Source organism: Macaca nemestrina, chromosome 14, assembly GCF_043159975.1.
Source record: "Macaca nemestrina isolate mMacNem1 chromosome 14, mMacNem.hap1, whole genome shotgun sequence".
Lineage (NCBI taxonomy): Eukaryota > Metazoa > Chordata > Mammalia > Primates > Cercopithecidae > Macaca > Macaca nemestrina.
In genome coordinates this window covers 2,601,739-2,619,558 of record NC_092138.1, presented here as the reverse complement: position 1 = coordinate 2,619,558, position 17,820 = coordinate 2,601,739, and the positions used below count along the sequence as shown (strand labels likewise).

Here is a 17,820-nt window from a genome sequence, read left to right as displayed (position 1 = left end):
AAAATAAACCAGAGACCACAGACCTGCAGCCCACCAGCCAGTAGGCAAAGCTACGGTGGCCAGTTTTGTCTGACCACTTAGTGGGGGCAGACCTGCTCCATTTCTGAACTTGCTTCCACACCCTGTCATTGCAGGGCTGAGTTTCATTTGCCAAAACCAATGCATTTCCCCCTACTGTCTATACTTTAAAAAGGAGAACTATTGCCCTCTACCCATGAGTTTATAAAACCTGGGGAAACGAAAAGATAAATGCAGTAAACCTGAATTTTAGAGGTGGGAGTCAGAAGCAGATAATATTCCTAAGTGTTTATTATAAAAATAATAAGTATGTGGCTTTCTGGACACTACAGTTATTTAAATTTGCTGCTCCTGCTTTCTGATCCCCTGGGGAATAGGAGACAACACAGTGATCTGGGTTCTAAGAAAAATAAATGATCTTATATTCTGAGAGAATCTCAGGTTTAGAGGGAATTTAAAAGACATCAAGGCCAGGCACAGTGGCTCACAACCTGTAATCCCAGCACTCTGGGAGGCCGAGGCAGGCAGATCACGAGGTCAAGAGATTGAGACAAACCTCTGGTCAACGTGGAGAAACCCTGTCTCTACTAAAAATACAAAAATTACTTGGGCGTGGTGGTGGGCACCTGTAATCCCAGCTACTCAGGAGGCTAAGGCAGGAGAAATGCTTGAATCTGGGAGGCGGAGGTTGCAGTGAGCCAAGATCGAGCCACTGCACTCCAGCCTGGTGACAGAGCAAGACCCCATCTCAACAACAACAACAATAACAAAAAGACATCAAGAGCACATACACACTCCTCTGAAAAGTCTCTTCTTTTCCATCTGCATACACATGGGATGAAAGTAGCATGTGGAAACTTAGAAGGCACTTGAGTGTGCACCTCTGAAATTGAGTTTATAAACAAAAGTCAATTGCACAAGAACAGAACGGAGACACCTGAATTTGAAAAGTTGCTCATGTGAAAAAATAGGAGCTTACAGATCTTTAACAGTGACTCAGGAGGGTTCAGGTACCTAATGGGTTTATGTGTCTGCACATTGCTTAGTATTTCTTATTTCTGTGACAATAGAAACCTTACCGATCCATCCCACAGGAGATCACGGTGGTTTCCCTTCTTCCCGATCACACAGAGAGAACAACTTGAGAAAGTAGTGCCTTTCCACTCTCACTAGAGCCCCAACAGGGGCAGCACCCTGGCATATGGCATATGCATATGGCATATAGCTAATGATTTTCTCTGCCTGGGCCAGGTGCAGAGGCAGAGGGAGCAACTGTCGGCGCCTAGGTTTTCCATTAATACCCCCAGGGAAACGTAGACATCTTTTATTTCCTGTGTCCTGCCTTATTTTGATGTTTTCCTAAAAATGCTTTTCTAAAATTGCTATCCATTCTGTTCAAAGAGGGTAATACCGGCTACAGTGAGCCCAGTAAATGGGAGCAATACATATAAAACAAGTTTTTTTAAAACTGGAAGGAAGAAGATGGCACAGCTCATCTCAAACAAAATGCACTTGCTTTTACAGAAGATCTTGCACATTGTCATAATTCTAACTGCTGAAGTTCAGGTTCACCAGCAGTTTTCAGCAAAACAAGCAGTGAGGCTGTGAAATAACATGGAGGGGTTGAGCCCAAGAGTCAGCACAGTGGCAACTGTCAGTTTTAGTAAGACAGTCACTCCTTAAACATGTTCAGCATCACTCAGTAAATGTGATTATAGGGCTTGACCACACAGAGCCCACAAATATAACATCCTAAGTGATGTAAGGGTGAAACTCATCACCAAGAGCTTTACTAAAGGCTTCTCTGGACATGGTCCGGCACTGGGCCTGGGACAAGATGGGAAGCCTCTTATCCCCATGATCTAAGGCTTTCTAATTCTTACAGCCCAGCAACAGGGATAAATAAGCCTTCAGTATGGGCTGAGTCAATAAGAAGCAAAGCATTTGATATCAGGTATAAACTAAAGACAAGGAGACGGTATTTAGGTGGTGGTTCAAATTCAGTTAGCACTTTTGATGCTTGCCAGGGATAAGGAGATGCATTGTGAGTTCCCTGAGCAAGCATGTGGGGAGGGGCATTTGGGGAATGAATGGTGGGCTGTGTTGGGGCACTTTATGTAGACACTGTATGTTACTACACTTCATCTCCACTACATGGCTAAGGAAAGGGGCTCAGAGCAAGTGAAAGGCTTGCTTGCCCAAAGTCACAACAGGGACAAGTCCTCCACTGAGCTTTCTCTCCACCCTGGTTGTCAGGATGCAGCCTCCTGGCCTGACAAGGGAGGTAGGGATGCAGCTGTGTTTCACAGGCAGGACAGCTGTGTCTACATGACCCCTAGCGGGTGGGCTGCGACTTGGTGAAGAACTCCAACCCCAGTTCCTGCTGGAATGACAGCAGTATCAAGCCTGGCCAGCCAGACTGGTATCTGCATGCTTGGGTGCAGAAGTAGGATAGGGGCTGCCTTGTGAGACAGCATAGGAAAGAGGAAGGCATAGCGAAAGCAAAAAAGTTCAGGGCCGTGTTTTCTTCGGTCAGTGTGGTGTTGGCCCTTTTTGGAATGCATGCCTTGAAGCAGAGCACATGCCCTTCAAGACCCAGTGCAACTGCTCCCGGTAGCTTCACTCCTTTGGGATGTTTACAGATCCCTAAAGGTGTCTGAGTTCATGTCCCCTCCTAAGTCCTTCCAAAGCTCATGCCCACTTGCCCACTACTCTGAAGCTGTTCTATGAAAACAGAGACCCTAGAAGTGTTTTTTTTGGTCGACAACGAATGAGAAGCAGAGCTTGCATGCATCAGATTCTTCATAGCCTGATTTCCTTTAGGTTCACCCTGATTTTTTTTTTTTTTTTTTTTTTTTTTTTTTTTTTTTTGAGACCGAATCTTGCTCTGTCACCCAGGCTGTAGTGCAGCGGCATTATCTCGGCTCACTGCAACCTCCACCTCTCAGGTTCAAGCAATTCTCCTGCCTCAGCCTCCTGAGTAACTGGGATTACAGGCATGTGCCACCAAGCCCGGCTAATTTTTTTTTTTTTTTTTTTTTTTTTTTTTTTAGTAGAGACGCAGTTTCATTGTGTTAGCCAGGATGGTCACGATCTCCTGACCTCGTGGGCTGCCTGCCTTGGCCTCTCAAAGTGCTGGGATTACAGGTGTGAACCACCACGTCCGGCCCAGGTTCACCCTGATTTAATTTACTCCTTGGGTGTGTGGACACCATCTGCTTCCAGCTATTTTCTGTAACTCAGCTCATGACGGTGCACCTAGAGTATCTGCTAGAGTAAATCCTCGTTCTGCATCCAAACCACACCTTCCTCCCAAACAGAGAGGATGCAAAATGCCATGCAGATGTGAGCAGGCTGTGTTCTTGCACGGGCCTCTCTTGTCTTCATAATGAAGCTCTTTAGAATAAATGTTCATTATCAATTTTGAGTAAAGAAGAACATTTCAGTCAATACCTGTTTGACCAAGCTATCCTTTTTCTAAATACCAGGTACCTAATATGAACTTGTAATCTTTAGGGGTATTTTGTAATTTAGAAAATCTGTGAAAATATTATGCACATAAAAGGCATTACCTTTTGCATACTTACATTGCAAACTCTGCATTTAACACTTTCCTCGCAGTTAAAAGCAAGCACTGTCTTCTTATCTTGAACTTGTACATCAGGAAAGTGAGATGCCTTAGATATCCCTGGAGCCTAAACAAAATCCACAGGAAGCCTAATTGCTAGAGGAGGGCATGCATTCCACACCCTAGTTCTATGAATTAAAATGTAAAATCAGATGTATTTGGTTAGTGACTTCTCTTTCAATGTCCCGTGGCTAGAAATTTATTAGAATTCTGTGCACTGAATGATTAGCCTGGGAAAGAAAATAAGTGAGAAATATGCCCTTGAAAGACAGGAGTGTGTGCTTGGGCCAGGCTGGAGGATGGCCCCAGGGTTCAGAGAGAAATTCCAGAGGCTCCAGGGCACAACTCCAGCCTGGCAGATTGCAGAAGGTGACTGGATGTGAGCGTTTCCCTTACCCAAAAAGTAGAAAAGCAATCCACGCTCAGACCCTCAATGTCTGAGCTACTCCAAAGGGGCCGGCTCTTCATATGAAGAAGATAATTTGGAAGGGGGTCATTTCATTTAACTTGAATAACACCCATTAAATGCTTCAATGCATTAAAAAGGAAATAAGACTGAGCTTCTGTTCAAGAAGCTCTACACCTGTAAGTCACAAACACCTCAGCATCCATCAGTCACAGGAAAGGGTAAGGTCACTGAGCACCTCAAGTGGGAGAGGGCACTTAAATCAAACTTCCTCTTTCCAGGGAGTGTCCTGGAGCGGAGGGAAGAGTGCAGGCTCCAGGTCCTGATAGCCACACCACTCTCAAGCTGTGGAACCTCGACACGGTCTGTCAATGCCTCTGAAAATCAGCTCCTTTATGTGCAAAATGAGATGTGAATTAGCTCGATTTAACTATTCCACAATGTGTACACATTTCAAAACGTCATGTGGTACACAATTACATACAGCTTTTGTCAATTTAAAAATATATTTAAGAATTATTTTTAAACGTTTAATACAAAATATAAATGTTTTAAATAAAAAAGCAATGGCCCTCACGTAGCTGTGTGTGACCAGTGAGAACCACGCGCAGAGCAGCTAGTACTGAGGAAAATGTTCTCTCCTCTTCTCTCCCGCATCCCCTTCCATCGTCCCCACCTGGACCTGCCTTGCTGCCACCACCCACCCACATGCTCAGCAGTTTTCTCCAGGGCAGCCCTGACTACAGAAATAAGCAGGTGATTGGAAGATGGGTCCAGGAGGAAGAACACTGGAAGCGGATTCTTAAAATCTTTGTTCAATACCCAAAGCTGTTTTCAGTTTCAAGCTTCTTCTTACCTCAGGACACTTACACATGCTGTTCCCTTCACGCAGGAAGCTCTTGCTGCCCCTCTGATAAGGGCATCATATTCTACTATTATACACATAAGTATAATATAAATGAAATATAAATTATGCTATACCATAAATATAAAATAACAAATGTTATTTATTCTCTGAATCTTTTTCTTTTTCTTTCTTTCTTTCTTTTTTTTTTTTTTTTTTTTTTTTTTTTTTTTGAGATAGAGTCTGGATCTGTCACCCAGGCTGGAGTACAGTGGCACAATCTCGGCTCATTGCAAGCTCCGCCTCCCAGGTTCACACCATTCTCCTGCCTCAGCCTTCCGAGTAGCTGGGACTACAGGCCCCCGCCACCATGCCAGGCTAATTTTCTGTATTTTTGTAGAGACAGGGTTTCAGTGTGTTAGCCAGGATGGTCTCGATCACCTGACCTTGTGATCTGCCCGCCTCAGCCTCCCGAAATGCTGGGATTACAGGCATGAGCCACCGCGCCCGGCCTCTTCTCTGAAGCGTTTTCTAAACTCCTCTGCTGCCCCCAATTCTTTGGATGCCCTGGGAAAACCCAGCTTGCATGGGATCAGAGGTACTTTGTAGCTGGGGAGTAAGGGACCAGGTCCCTTTCCAGTCTCCAGCCAGGGCTGAAGCGCTTCTCTGAGCAGGAGCTGCCAGCAGGCAGGGAGGAATCTGTTGTGCAAACATTTGTGTCCACCTGCCTGATGGTGCTACTAAGATCTGGAAAGTGGGCCACGTTCAGGTAAAAAGCAAACGTTTTTGGGTTCCATATGTGTCTCTTCATAGGATGTATATACATATGCTGAACGAGCTTGCCCCAGACGTACCCATTTCCAAACACAGTGGGCACTTTTTGTGAGCAAAGAGGATCTGTGGAGCAAAGAGCACTGGCTTTGAAGAGGGACAGACCTAGGTTCAAATGCCAGCTCTTCCATTTGCAGTGATGGCCACAAGCAGATTCTCTCTCTAGTTTCCTCATCTGAACAGTGAGTGGAGACAGAGCTGTAGTGAGCGTCAGATGGGACAGTGTGTAAAGCATGCCCGGCACACGCTGGGTGCTCGATAGATGGCAGAGGCACTTGCTATTCTGTGAGGAAGGATGGAAAGAGCACACTGTTTGCTGGGTGTCGGCCATTTGTCATGCATGAGGCTTAGCACTTATTGACGATGCTCATCTTACACATGCACACAACTGGGAAGTAACTGTTAGAGGATAGTTTTTAAAGAAAGCTAAAATAATGAATCACGTTCAAATATAAAATGAACATGTATCAAATATTTCATTTAACTTATACATAAGGAAAAAAGTAGTAAGATATTACAACTGAGTCCAAAGAAAATTGTCAAAACTCATCAATGAAAAAATCGATTGATATTCGTAGGTATAGCAATTGCATTCCACTCCACAAAATTTATTTGGATTTCTCTGTTATGAATCATTTTCATTACTATACTTTTTCTATAATTTACAAAATTGTCAAATAGCTCAAAGACAGTGAAAAGGGCAAGCTTTAAAATCAGATAATTTGAAAGAGTTACCAGATATCCTTTTTGGTTTTGTCTAATTCAAAATTTTCCCTGATGTTTTCTGGCATAACTATTATTATTCCTATTTGCAGCTGAGGAAACAGATTCAAAATACAAGTGTGTGTGACGCATCTACAGTCACCAAAAAAAAAAAAAAAAAAGTGTAAATGGCAGTGTCTACATGCAAGTTCATCTTTCTATCACTCCAAAGCTAAAGTGGCTTTATTTAAAGAACTGAGATGTGCTTTACTTGTATGTTTCAGGGGATGAACAATCAATACGTCCGTCGAGAAGTCTTCTGCTGTGAAACTTGTCATGAGCTCAAAAGCTTCTGGGAAAAAGAAATTAGTAAACAGACTTTTTACCGAGAACTGGAGGAAGATCGTCAGGAAAGAAGCGCCCTGAAAAAGTATGTGAATTGTTTATCTATTATTACTTTTAAAGTGGATTTCCCAGAGATATGCCAGATATGAAGATGGAGGTAGGGAATTCTCTTTGGTACCCACTGCTGTAGGAATGTACATATGCTGGACATGAAAACGTGAACACTGTGCAGTGACAGGCGGAAATGCGAGCTCTCATGAGGAAATGGGAGTAAGGCTTGGAAGGAAGAAGTTCACTGTACTCACAGGTCCCAGACAGGGGGTCACACTTGCATGTCCCACGGGGCCAGAGGGGAAGCTCCCTGGTTTTGGTCAGGTGGGAGAAGAGCTAGTGGGAACTTCTCAGCCAGAGTCTTTATTGGGATTTCTATGAAAAAGGAAGGCAGTGCAGAGTGCATAATTCAGGATTGGCTAATCTGAGTCATTCTGGCAGGATTTGGGCTACAGGGCTGGTTTCCAGTTGCCTGGTACCTGGCCCCAGGATAATCAAGGGCAGGGGAAATAGTGGCTCAGTGTATGAGAGTTAGACAAGGAGGTGGCTAGGGCTACAGACTTGAGATTGGTTGGTCTGGAGATTGGCCAAGCCTTTTGCTATCTCTAAAATAGGCCTTGTTCTAGCAGGGGCAGTCTCTCCCTAGCCAGCAAACTTTGTAAGATGTCAAAACATCATAAAACACAGAAAATACAAAACATCACCAATACATCCACTCATTCAGTCTTGCAAGTATACCAGGGTTTTTCCACCTCAGCACTGTTGACATTCAGGGCCAGATAATTCTTTGTTGTGGAGGGTTGTTCTGTGCTAAGATGTTTATCAGCATCCTTGGCCTCAAAACATTAGCTATCTGTAAGATCTCCACACACATTGTGAGAAACAAGGCCACCTGGAGGGCAAAGTCATCCCTGATTGAGAATCAACGGCTTACAGATATGGACAAGACTTTTTAAATATAAAAAATGAACTTATGTTATTTATGTCTTGATAAACTAAAACAATCTATTTGCCACCTTTCTCTGTTACAATCTTTAGCACATGTGGTTACACTAAATTTCAGGGTTAGGTCGACAATATATGTATATGTGCGAAAAACTAGTTTAATAAAAATCCTTCATCTGGGATAACATGTATCAAGATTCTTGGGAGAAGGGTAATGTGGTCTTTCTCTCGCTGGCAAATGAACTTGTTGTTCTAGTCCAAGGAGTCTGCTGAGAGATGAAGGTTTGCTTATGTGGGAAGATGTGTCATGTGTGTCAACCTCAATCTGAATGCCAGGGCCAGCACCTACCCTCACACATCAAATGCCTTGGAGCAGAAGGATCAGCTCCATTCTTCTGGGCCTGTCCAGGTTCTCGGTCCCTAAAATGGGAGAGGCTAGCCAGGTTGTCTGTCTGCTAGGATGTCCACTCGCAGGTGAAATGATAGTCCGTGTTCTCCACAGCAGAGCACCGTGATTCCAGGTTTCTGTGTCTGCCTAGTGCATGCTGGGCTGAAAACATGAGTAATTCACTTGTGTAAAATGCAAAGTTAATTTCTAAAACAAAATCCTTCCTTAAGCCCCAGAGAGGAGCCTCCTTCCATACCCAGCAAAGAGCTCTGCCAACATTCCAGCCACACTCCTGGTGGCCTAATGGGCCAAACTAGGCCTTCCTACATGCTAGAAGAGTCTCATGTTAGAGCATCCAATCCTGTAGATCCTCAGGGAACTGAAGAGAGTCCGTTGTGTGGTTCCCACCATCTTCCGTCTCCCAGTCCTGGCCCGCTAGCCCACTGGAAGCCAGATCTCATCTTGAGCCCTGTGCTGTATCTTCCCTTCCAGAAAGCAAAACTTGCAATATAATCTTATTTTTGTCAAGATAGTAAAACTTTTATATATTTTATATATATATGTGTGTGTATATATATATATAGTATGTAAAGGAAAACGATTAGAAGAAAATACACTAAAATACTAAAAGTGGTTATTTTTGAATAATAGGATGGCAGATCTTCTGTGTATGTGTGTTCTCCTATTTTTTCCAAAGTTTCCATAATGATCCTGTGCCATTTTTTAAGTAAAAAATAAGTTATAAAAATGGCAATAAATTGCAAATTGTCCATAGAACAAAATGCATTAATTCTCCAGGCTCCCATGTTCCCTAGAAATGATCCCCTCTTCTAAAGTTTGGAGCAGTTTTCTCTACCTTCTATGACTGAAAGAATCAATCTTTGTGCTCATCATGAAACATTTCATCAGTCTCCCCCAACTAAGTGTTTGAAGACATGATTGCAGCAGCCACAGGACTCAGAACCAGGATACCACCAGGAGCTGGGGAAGCGAGGTGGCTCCCTGTGGTCTCTCTTTCAGCCTTGAGGCCACCCACCAGAGCCATCACGCTTATCAATTGTGAATTAAAAATCTCAAAAGCCTTTTTAATTTGGTAAACAATGAATGAAAACCTCGTGGTTTTACTGTTATTTTTGCTGGGAAAAGAAGCAGAGAAAACACATACACATCCCACATGAACCAGGTTTCACAAAAGATCTAGAATTTTTAAATCAGAACCAAAATGTCAGAACATTTGCTTAAATCCCCGCTGATCTGAGCAAATAGTTTGAAACACTGTCTTAACAAAATAATAATCTCCCAGCATATACTTGCAGACCAATGAATATCATGGACCCATGAGTCCCTATTCCACCCCTGTGGGCTCTACCTCTCCCAACTCCACTGTACACAAATGCCCACACTCCAGTGTGCACATACATACACACACACACACATACACACATAAATGTAACACCCACACCTTTTTTATTCTACCCTCCATTTATAAAAGGCAAATCTAATCCACTGTGCAATCAAGAAATGTCCTAAGTGTCTGAGTGAGCAGTAGAGACAAAACTTCCAAATTTTCCACCAAACCCCTTTGTTGACAGGAGAACAAATCCAATAATGCCTTATGCTCCTCTCCCTCTGCTGGGCTAACCTGGCAAGATGCTGTGCCAGAGCTGGGTGAAGTGTGTTAAGCACACACCTGTGGGTTCAGTGACTCAGAGAAGGAAGCCCGGGATGGAGAGAATCCATTTTTCCTAGGAACTCATGTGCTGTATCTGGCAGAGGTCCCGGGGTGAGATCACAAGACAAAGTGGATGGCCCCAGAATTGGGAACTTCTTTACTTTCTCTAAGTCTGGATAGAGAAAAGCAACAGAACATGGATGGGTTAGTCCCCCAAAGAAGTTGGAAAGTGTTTGCAAACAACTGATTGAGGCCATTCGAGACGAGTCGAGCACCGCGTAGGCATGATGTCTGACCGTACGTACCTCCTGGTTTGCTTGGGGCAGTTTGGATGGACACCTATCAGTTTGGTATAATCATTGACTACAGTCTCTTTTATTTTCAGAAGTATCTCAGTTTAGATAATAAGTCTTATGGACACCTAAGTGCCCAGTCGGTAGCTATCACTAAGAAACTGGACAGTGCTTATGTGAACAACTAATGTTTTCAGGCAACAAGTGTGGTCTTCAAAATACTGCTTCATAATTTAGGAGATCTCAACAGTGTCAAGTAGACTTTAAATCTGGGAGTGCATCAAGCCTCATCCCAAGACCACTCACCTCCTTCTTGCTCTGAAAACTGCTTATCAATTATATCAATTAGGATGTTTTCAGCTTCGGGCAATAAGATATTGGACTCAGAATCTACCAGCCGATGAAATCGCTATTTCAAACTTTATATAAGACAAGAGTTAGTCTACAAAGAATAAGCAGGGAGAAAATTTTTAGTTAGATTTCTCATTCAAACTGAAAGGATAGGAAATACAGCTGGTAAACTGAGTTGGTCAAATGAGTATGCCAAAGCTTGTCAGCCTGTGTGGACAGACTGAGCTCTGTCCCTTGACCAGAGACGCAGCCAGTGAGCTGCAGGCCACAAGGAAACCAGACTCAGGCCCACTCTCCCTACTGTGAAAAAACAATTGTCAAGGCATGCTTCCCGCCCATGAGAATGGAGTAGGTGAGGCAAAATCGTCATCTGACTTTTCATACTAAAGTAAAAGCACAGAGATCAAGATTGGAGTTCTGAGATCTGAAATGGCAGATCAAGAATTCGGTCAACTGTAAATTCCTTGAGGACAGGGAGTATTCGATTGCTTTTCTTTGCATAGCCTGGTAGCCACAGAAGTGCCCCCTCAGAGGACCTTCAGGATCATTTGCTTTGCGAGCACAGTTGACTGATAGTGCCGGCTGCTCCCTTTCTGGCTCCGCCATTATGTGTGAGCCAAAGCCATACTTCCCCCAGGCCGATCCCAGCCAATTACTGAGGGTGGCAGGGGTGCTAGTTCCAGGCAATTCCTGCATGACATGGCTCCTCTGGGGGCAGCATTTGCTCAGGGACTTCCCACCAGCCCAGCCCAAACTTCTCGGAACTGTGCTGTAGGATGGGTTCTTCCTACTCAATCTTACTTCCCCCACTCTCTTTTCACGGATGTCAGACCAGCGCTGAAATCTAAAGGCTCTTCTTGACTGCTTCAGTTTCCCCCCTTGCTGATTTTTCGCAGGCGTTTCCTACAAATCTGCTTCTTGGAGGACCCAAACTGACCCATATGTTTAGTGCCCAGCATATGATAGGAAAAATATAATTACGGATCCAGTTGTCCTCACCCACTCCAGGAATAACATTATGATTATGACTTAAGAATCTCACAAATATCATCCTGCCCTCTAGGTAAGCCCCAGACTTAACAAGGACAATCTGTGCTCCTAGGAATTAACAACTCCTCCACAAATTAGAAGAATCTGGAACACGAAATAGTAAACATTACCTTGTCTCCATTTGAAAAGTGAGGCCAATATTTCCAGGCTGAAGGTAAAAATGTGCTCTCTGAGCTTTAATGCCAGTCGTATGGCTCTTCTGATGTATTGGAATTTGTAAGCCAAGTTTTAAGCATTATCTTCTTCCTGTGGACCTTCCCTACTTCAAAAGGCAAGCACCATATATAAATTTTTATTCACCGGTTTACTGAGAACCCCAAAATAAACAGAAGCAACACAGTAATGAAAGATATTGACCAAAACGTAGCAGCAAAGTGTCTAAATATTCATAAAACAAGATTTAAAAGACATTTGGGTAGATGGAGACCTGGATTCTTTACCATTTAGCAATAGTGTATAACTGCTATAAAAAGTGAATAAATATATTATGAACCCCAGATTCCTAATTTTTTTTTCCTAGAATGAATGCATCACGCCAAATGTGTTAATTCAGGTCCTCTAAGAAGCAGAGGGCAAGAGGAGATCAGATGTGTACGAGATTTATTGGAGGACGCACTTGTGAATGAAAAATTGGAAGGAAACTGTGGTGTGCTGATGAATGTTTAAAACTGGCTCTCTGGAGGAAAAACGTATGTGTGTGTATACATACATATGTTTATAAATCTGACTGATATGAAAGCTGCATACCACACAATTTATAAACAATAAGAAAATGCACAATGCACTTTATTATAAATCCCATAGTCACCTGATTCTCAGAGAATAATAATGAAATGTGATTTTATTCATTTTTGCCAGCCTCTTGTATCTGGGCCAACTGATAGTTGCAATTCAACCATAGTTTGAAAAAATCATACAACAAATAAATGTTTGATTACTATCCAATTCAGAAAAAAAGTCATGTCATTGAAGATAATAGTTTTCTAGTACTGAAAGAATATTTCCTAATTTTTTTTTTTTTGCTATTTATAATGTATTAGCTACAGACATGACACACTTCTACATTTAATCCATGTTAAGATTTTGTCCATCATTTTCTTAAGTCTAGACCAAAGGTCAGCAAACATTTTCTGAAAAGAACCAGACAGTAAATATTTTTGACATTTTAGATCATATGATCTACATTGCAGCTCTTCAACTGTGCCATTGTTGTGTGAAAGCAGCTATAGCCATATGTAAATAAAATATATAAATAGGTGGGCAGGGCTGTATTTCAATAAAACCTTATTGGCTGGGCACGGTGTCTCACACCTGTAATCCCAGCACTTTGGGAAGCTGAGGCAGGCGGATCACAAGGTCAGGAGATCGACACCATCCTGGCTAACACGGTGAAACCCCATCTCTACTTAAAAAAAAAAAAAATTAGCTGGGCATGGTGGCGGGCCCGTGGGAGGCTGAGGCAGGAGAATGGCGTGAACCCGTGAGGCGGAGCTTGCAGTGAGCGGAGATGCACCAGTGCATTCCAACCTGGGCGACAGAGTGAGACTCCATCTCAAAATAAATAAATAAATAAAAATAAATAAAAGATAAAACCTTATTTACAAAATGGGTGGCTGACCAGATTTGGCCTTAGGGCCAAACCTTAGTTCAGACAATGAACAAAATGATACATCAAGTCATGCATGATTTATAGTGTTTGCTGACTTCCATAGTGTAAATATTACCACCACAGTCTATTCAAGCTACCAATGAGATGTCGATGAAGACAAGTTCAGAAGAGGTGTTTGGCAGTAACATCTCATCATGTAGTACTTTCACCATACAGGTGAAATAGACCTAAGTAACCTGAAGAGCATACATTGTAAAATGCCGTAAAATCTTTAGGAAGTAATGAATTTTGCATAGTCAGTGTCCTTGTTTTAACATAATTTAATTATAAGTTTATATCATTTACTTTTAATAATGTCTGTATTTAATAATTAGCTTATAAAATTCCTGAAAAGTTAATAATTGGTTGTCATGAACTGCTATGAGCCAGCTTCAGCACACCACGAAGCCAGAGAAATGAAAGAAAGTCATCAGACTGTGATGCAGGTCTGACCTTCATGAAGGAGAAAAAGAAGGAATTAGGATTGGGAAGACAGCAGGGCAGCCCTAATAAGTTTTGGCCAGAGTAATGGGGAGTCAGTGAGCCAAAGCCACCTGTTAAAGAAGTTCTGCAGTTTGCTGGGACAGGTCCGCATTAATACCACTACCATGCCCAGTCACTGTCTGAGAGCAACCTATAAGAAGTTTGGCCTTGGCATTGATCTGAGGCAAATACAAAAGGAAAGAAGCTGCAGCCACCAGTCAGCTTTGCTCCTCACATCTGAGTGGTGCATTTTCATGGCCACCACACCCAGTAAAAGTTACAGTCCCTTTTGTTAATCAATGAACCCACATGAGGTTAAGAAGTGCATCAAGTTCAATGAAACACTCAGGCAGCAGCCCTTATTAGTGAGCTAGATCCTAGGTGACAAAAGTCATGTATGTGAAGGCAGATTTAGTTACAGAGGCTTTTAGAGATATGTAACAAAAAAAGCTTGTGAACCTCAGTATTCTCCAGGTTGGAGAGGTGGATTACAAATTAAAATATAGGATAAATACTTAATAACCATGATGCAGAAATATAATTATGAAAATTACTAATCTGTAGATATCAAAGTAGAAGGTCAGATAAGCTCAATAAATCATCAATTTCTTTTTTTGTTTGTTTTTTGTTTTTTTGAGACAGAGTCTCGCTCTGTCGCCCAGGCTGGAGTGCAGTGGCGTGACCTTGGCTCACTGCAACCTCCGCCTCCCGAGTTCAAGCAGTTCTCCTGCCTCAGCCTCCTGAGTAGCTGGGACTACAGGTGCCCGCCCCACACCCGGCTAATTTACTTTTTTGTATTTTTAGTAGAGATGGGGTTTCACCGTGTTAGCCAGGATGGTCTCGATCTCCTGACCTCGTGATCCGCCCGCCTCGGCCTCCCAAAGTGAATGTCTTGACGGTACATTCAAGGCCCCATGTGCCTCATTCTCTGACAGTATTTCAACTTTCAGGCCCCGCTTGCTCATGTGTTTATGCAACAGGCACCAACCAGCAACAGGCCCTTGTGCCAGATTCTTTCCATTCTTTCCTGGGCCCATAATTAAGCACAGTTGTAAGTAAGAAGTTTTCCTAAAGCCAATCTGGTAATAGGTGCCCAGAGCCTTCAAAATATTTATACCTTCTAAGTGGTAATATTTCACCTCTGGGACCCACTCCGAGGAAAATAGACCGGGATGTGGAAAGACTGTTAAGTATTATACTCCTTGTAGGGCTATTTATAAGAATGAAAGATGAAAGTGAATTCAATTTTTTAAATTCTTTTCTGTATATTCTGATTTTCCTGTAATATGCACGCATTATCTAACCCCCAGGACCTCCGAGCATGACTCCAGAATCTTCCCATTCTGTCCCGGGCCCATAATCGAGCAGAGTTTATTACCATCCCCTTGGAAGTTAGGATTTAGATATATGAATTTGAGGGGAAACACACACGTTCAGACCATAGCAGATTCCAAGCCTATTGTTTGGATATAGATACATAATGTTCCGGCACCATTTGTTAAAAAGCCTATCCCTTCTCCATTGAGTTAGCCTTAACCCCTTGTCAAAAATCAACTGGCCATATTACTGTGTATTTATTTCTGGACTTTCTATTCTGTTCTGTGCTAATCATCTATTTGTTTATTCACTGCCTTGATGATGGTAACTTTATGTTAAGCTTCAAATCAAGTAGTGTGAGTCCTTCAACAGCGTTCTTCAAACTTATTAAGGGCTAATCTACTTTTGCTTTTCTGTATAGAAGTTGGAATCATCTTGTTGAGAGCTACAGAAAATTCTTGCTGGGATTTTGATTGACATTACATGAAATCCACCTATCAATTTGGGAAGGATCACATTTGGGATGAAACCATCTATCCACAGACATTGCCCTGTGACTATTCATTTTTTTCTTTATTCATTTGTAAAAAGCATTTTTTTGGGGGGGGGGGGCGTTGTTTGTTTGTTTTTGAGACAGAGTCTCGCTCTGTCACCCAGGCTGGAGTGCAGTGGCACAATCTCGGCTCATGCAAGCGCCACCTCCTGGGTTCATGCCATTCTCCCGCCTCAGCCTCCCGAGTAGCTGGGACTACCGGCACCCACCACCACGCCCAGCTAATTTTATTTTTGTACTTTTAGTTGAGACAGGGTTTCACCATGTTAGCCAAGGTGGTCTCCATCTCCTGACTTCGTGATCCACCCCCCTCGGCCTCCCAAAGTGGTGGGATTACAGGCGTGAGCCACAGTGCCCGGCAGCACTGGGTTTCTTAAATTATTATTTTATTTTAAGTTCCAGGATACGTGTGCAGACTGTATAGGTATACATGTGCCATGGTGGTTTGCTGCACCTATCAACCCGTCATCTAGGTTTTAAGCCCCACATGCATTAGGTATTTGTCCTAATGCTCTCCTTACCCTTAACACAGGAACAGAAAATCAAACACCACATGTTCTCATTCATAAGTGGGAGTTGAACAATGAGAACACACGGACACAGGGAGGGGAACACACAAATGGGTTTCTTTTAAAAATAACTTTGAGAAGAAAAAGCCACGGTTCAGTGGACGAGCATAGCTGGAGATAAATGCACTGAGTATGTGCACGGTTTCCCCTCCGCAGACTCAGAGAAGAATGGAGGCAGAGGCTGGAGAGGAGGCTGAGGATGCTGGACAACCCTGAAGAGAAGCAAAAGCCTGCAAACACCGCGGACTGAGCGCTGCCTGCCTCACCGACTTCAAAGATAGCAAGCGACCACGGGCACTTTTCTAGGGGAAAAAAACTAACACCCAAGTTATGCTGACTTACTAAACAGGACGCTCTCTATTTGTGCTTCCATTTGCTAGGGGATTTACATGTGAAACCTCCCGCAGTGCTAATGGGAGTTATTATCCTGCTCAATCCCCTCCGCGCAGAGGACAGGATGACCGCAAGTGGGATAGGACGCTCGAGCTATTTAATAAAAAAGCTCTTGGAATTAGCACTCCCCAGGTCTCACAGACCCATGTAGCCTAGTGTATTTCCACATTTCCTTCTCATTTTGAAATGTTTCAAGTCTCGAGACGTTTGGAGTGTTTTCTCCAAGCTTACTGAGGGCAATGACCTTGATGAAAATTTGACTTCCCCAGGTCTCCTGGAAAAAGAGTCATAAAATCTTGTCCTTCTTTCCCCGCTTTTTGTGAACACAGAAATGTAACTGCTTGCAGAAATAAAGCTATTATTATAAAAAGAATTTAACAATATGGCTTGAAAAGGAACTCAGTTAATTTATTTCTTCCTGTAAATGTGTTGCTTTTTCTTCATAAACGGGTTTAGTTAGAAACCTGCAATGACAGCATGCGCATAAACTTGCTGCGCCCTCAAGGTCAAGTACCCCGTGTGAACTCCCTTCACACTTGTTGAGTTAGTTATCTGGTGGCACAGCAGGCGTCCAGACACATTCTGGAACTTAAAGTCACCCTCACGTTAGCCTCCTTTCAGGCCCCAAACACGATCACAGGGCAGGTGGCCTTCTATGGAGGCAGTAATGATGGGGCTTCCACTGCCCGGATTCCTCCCTGCAGGGCTGCAGCAGAGGGATGTAAACGGAGATCCCTGGGGGACCAAGAAGCACAGACGGCCAGAGCCACACAGAGGTGCAGTGGGGGCATAGTTTGAGACGGTGCTGGACAGGATCCCAGCCCTCGCAGATGATGCGCGCTGGCATAACTGCTTCCTTCTGCTTCCACAGGAAACTAAAGAGCTTCATTTCAGCTGACAGAGCCACAGGTGACAAGAAGAGTTGGAGAAGTGTTCTACCCTGCCCACTGTGATGAGATCCAGGGTGCCGTGCTGGCCCCTGCCATAGGCTCTTATTCAATTCAGATGCAACAAATTAGCCGTAAACTACAGTTGGGAAAATCTGCACAAAGTTCAGAAACGGAGGCTGATAAAGAAATAGAACTGGCCAGGCCCGGTGGCTCACGTCTGTAATCCCAGCACTTTGGGAGCCGAGGCGGGTGGATCACAAGGTCAGGAGATGGAGACCATCCTGGCTAACACGATGAAACTCCGTCTCTACTAAAAATGCAAAAAATTAGCCAGGCGTGGTGGCAGGCGCCTGTAGTCCCAGCTACTCAGAAGGCTGGGGCAGGAGAATAGCTTAAGTAAACCCGGGAGACAGAGTTTGCAGTGAGCCTAGATAGTGCCACTG

The 17,820-nt window shown here is 43.3% G+C and overlaps 1 protein-coding gene across 2 annotated transcripts in view; it reads left to right on the top strand.

Annotated features, from left to right (window-relative positions):
• LOC139358285 (family with sequence similarity 240 member B) overlaps nt 1-16,860 on the top strand; it is a 37,970-nt gene extending 21,110 nt beyond the window's left edge. For both annotated transcript variants that reach the window (XM_071078857.1, XM_071078858.1), the window contains 2 exons: nt 6,714-6,859; nt 16,251-16,860. In XM_071078857.1, coding sequence (XP_070934958.1) covers nt 6,717-6,859; nt 16,251-16,344 — 237 coding nt within the window. In that variant the 5' untranslated portion in view covers nt 6,714-6,716 and the 3' untranslated portion in view covers nt 16,345-16,860. The remainder of the gene's footprint in view (nt 1-6,713; nt 6,860-16,250) is intronic.
• The last annotated feature ends 960 nt before the right edge of the window (nt 16,861-17,820 follow it).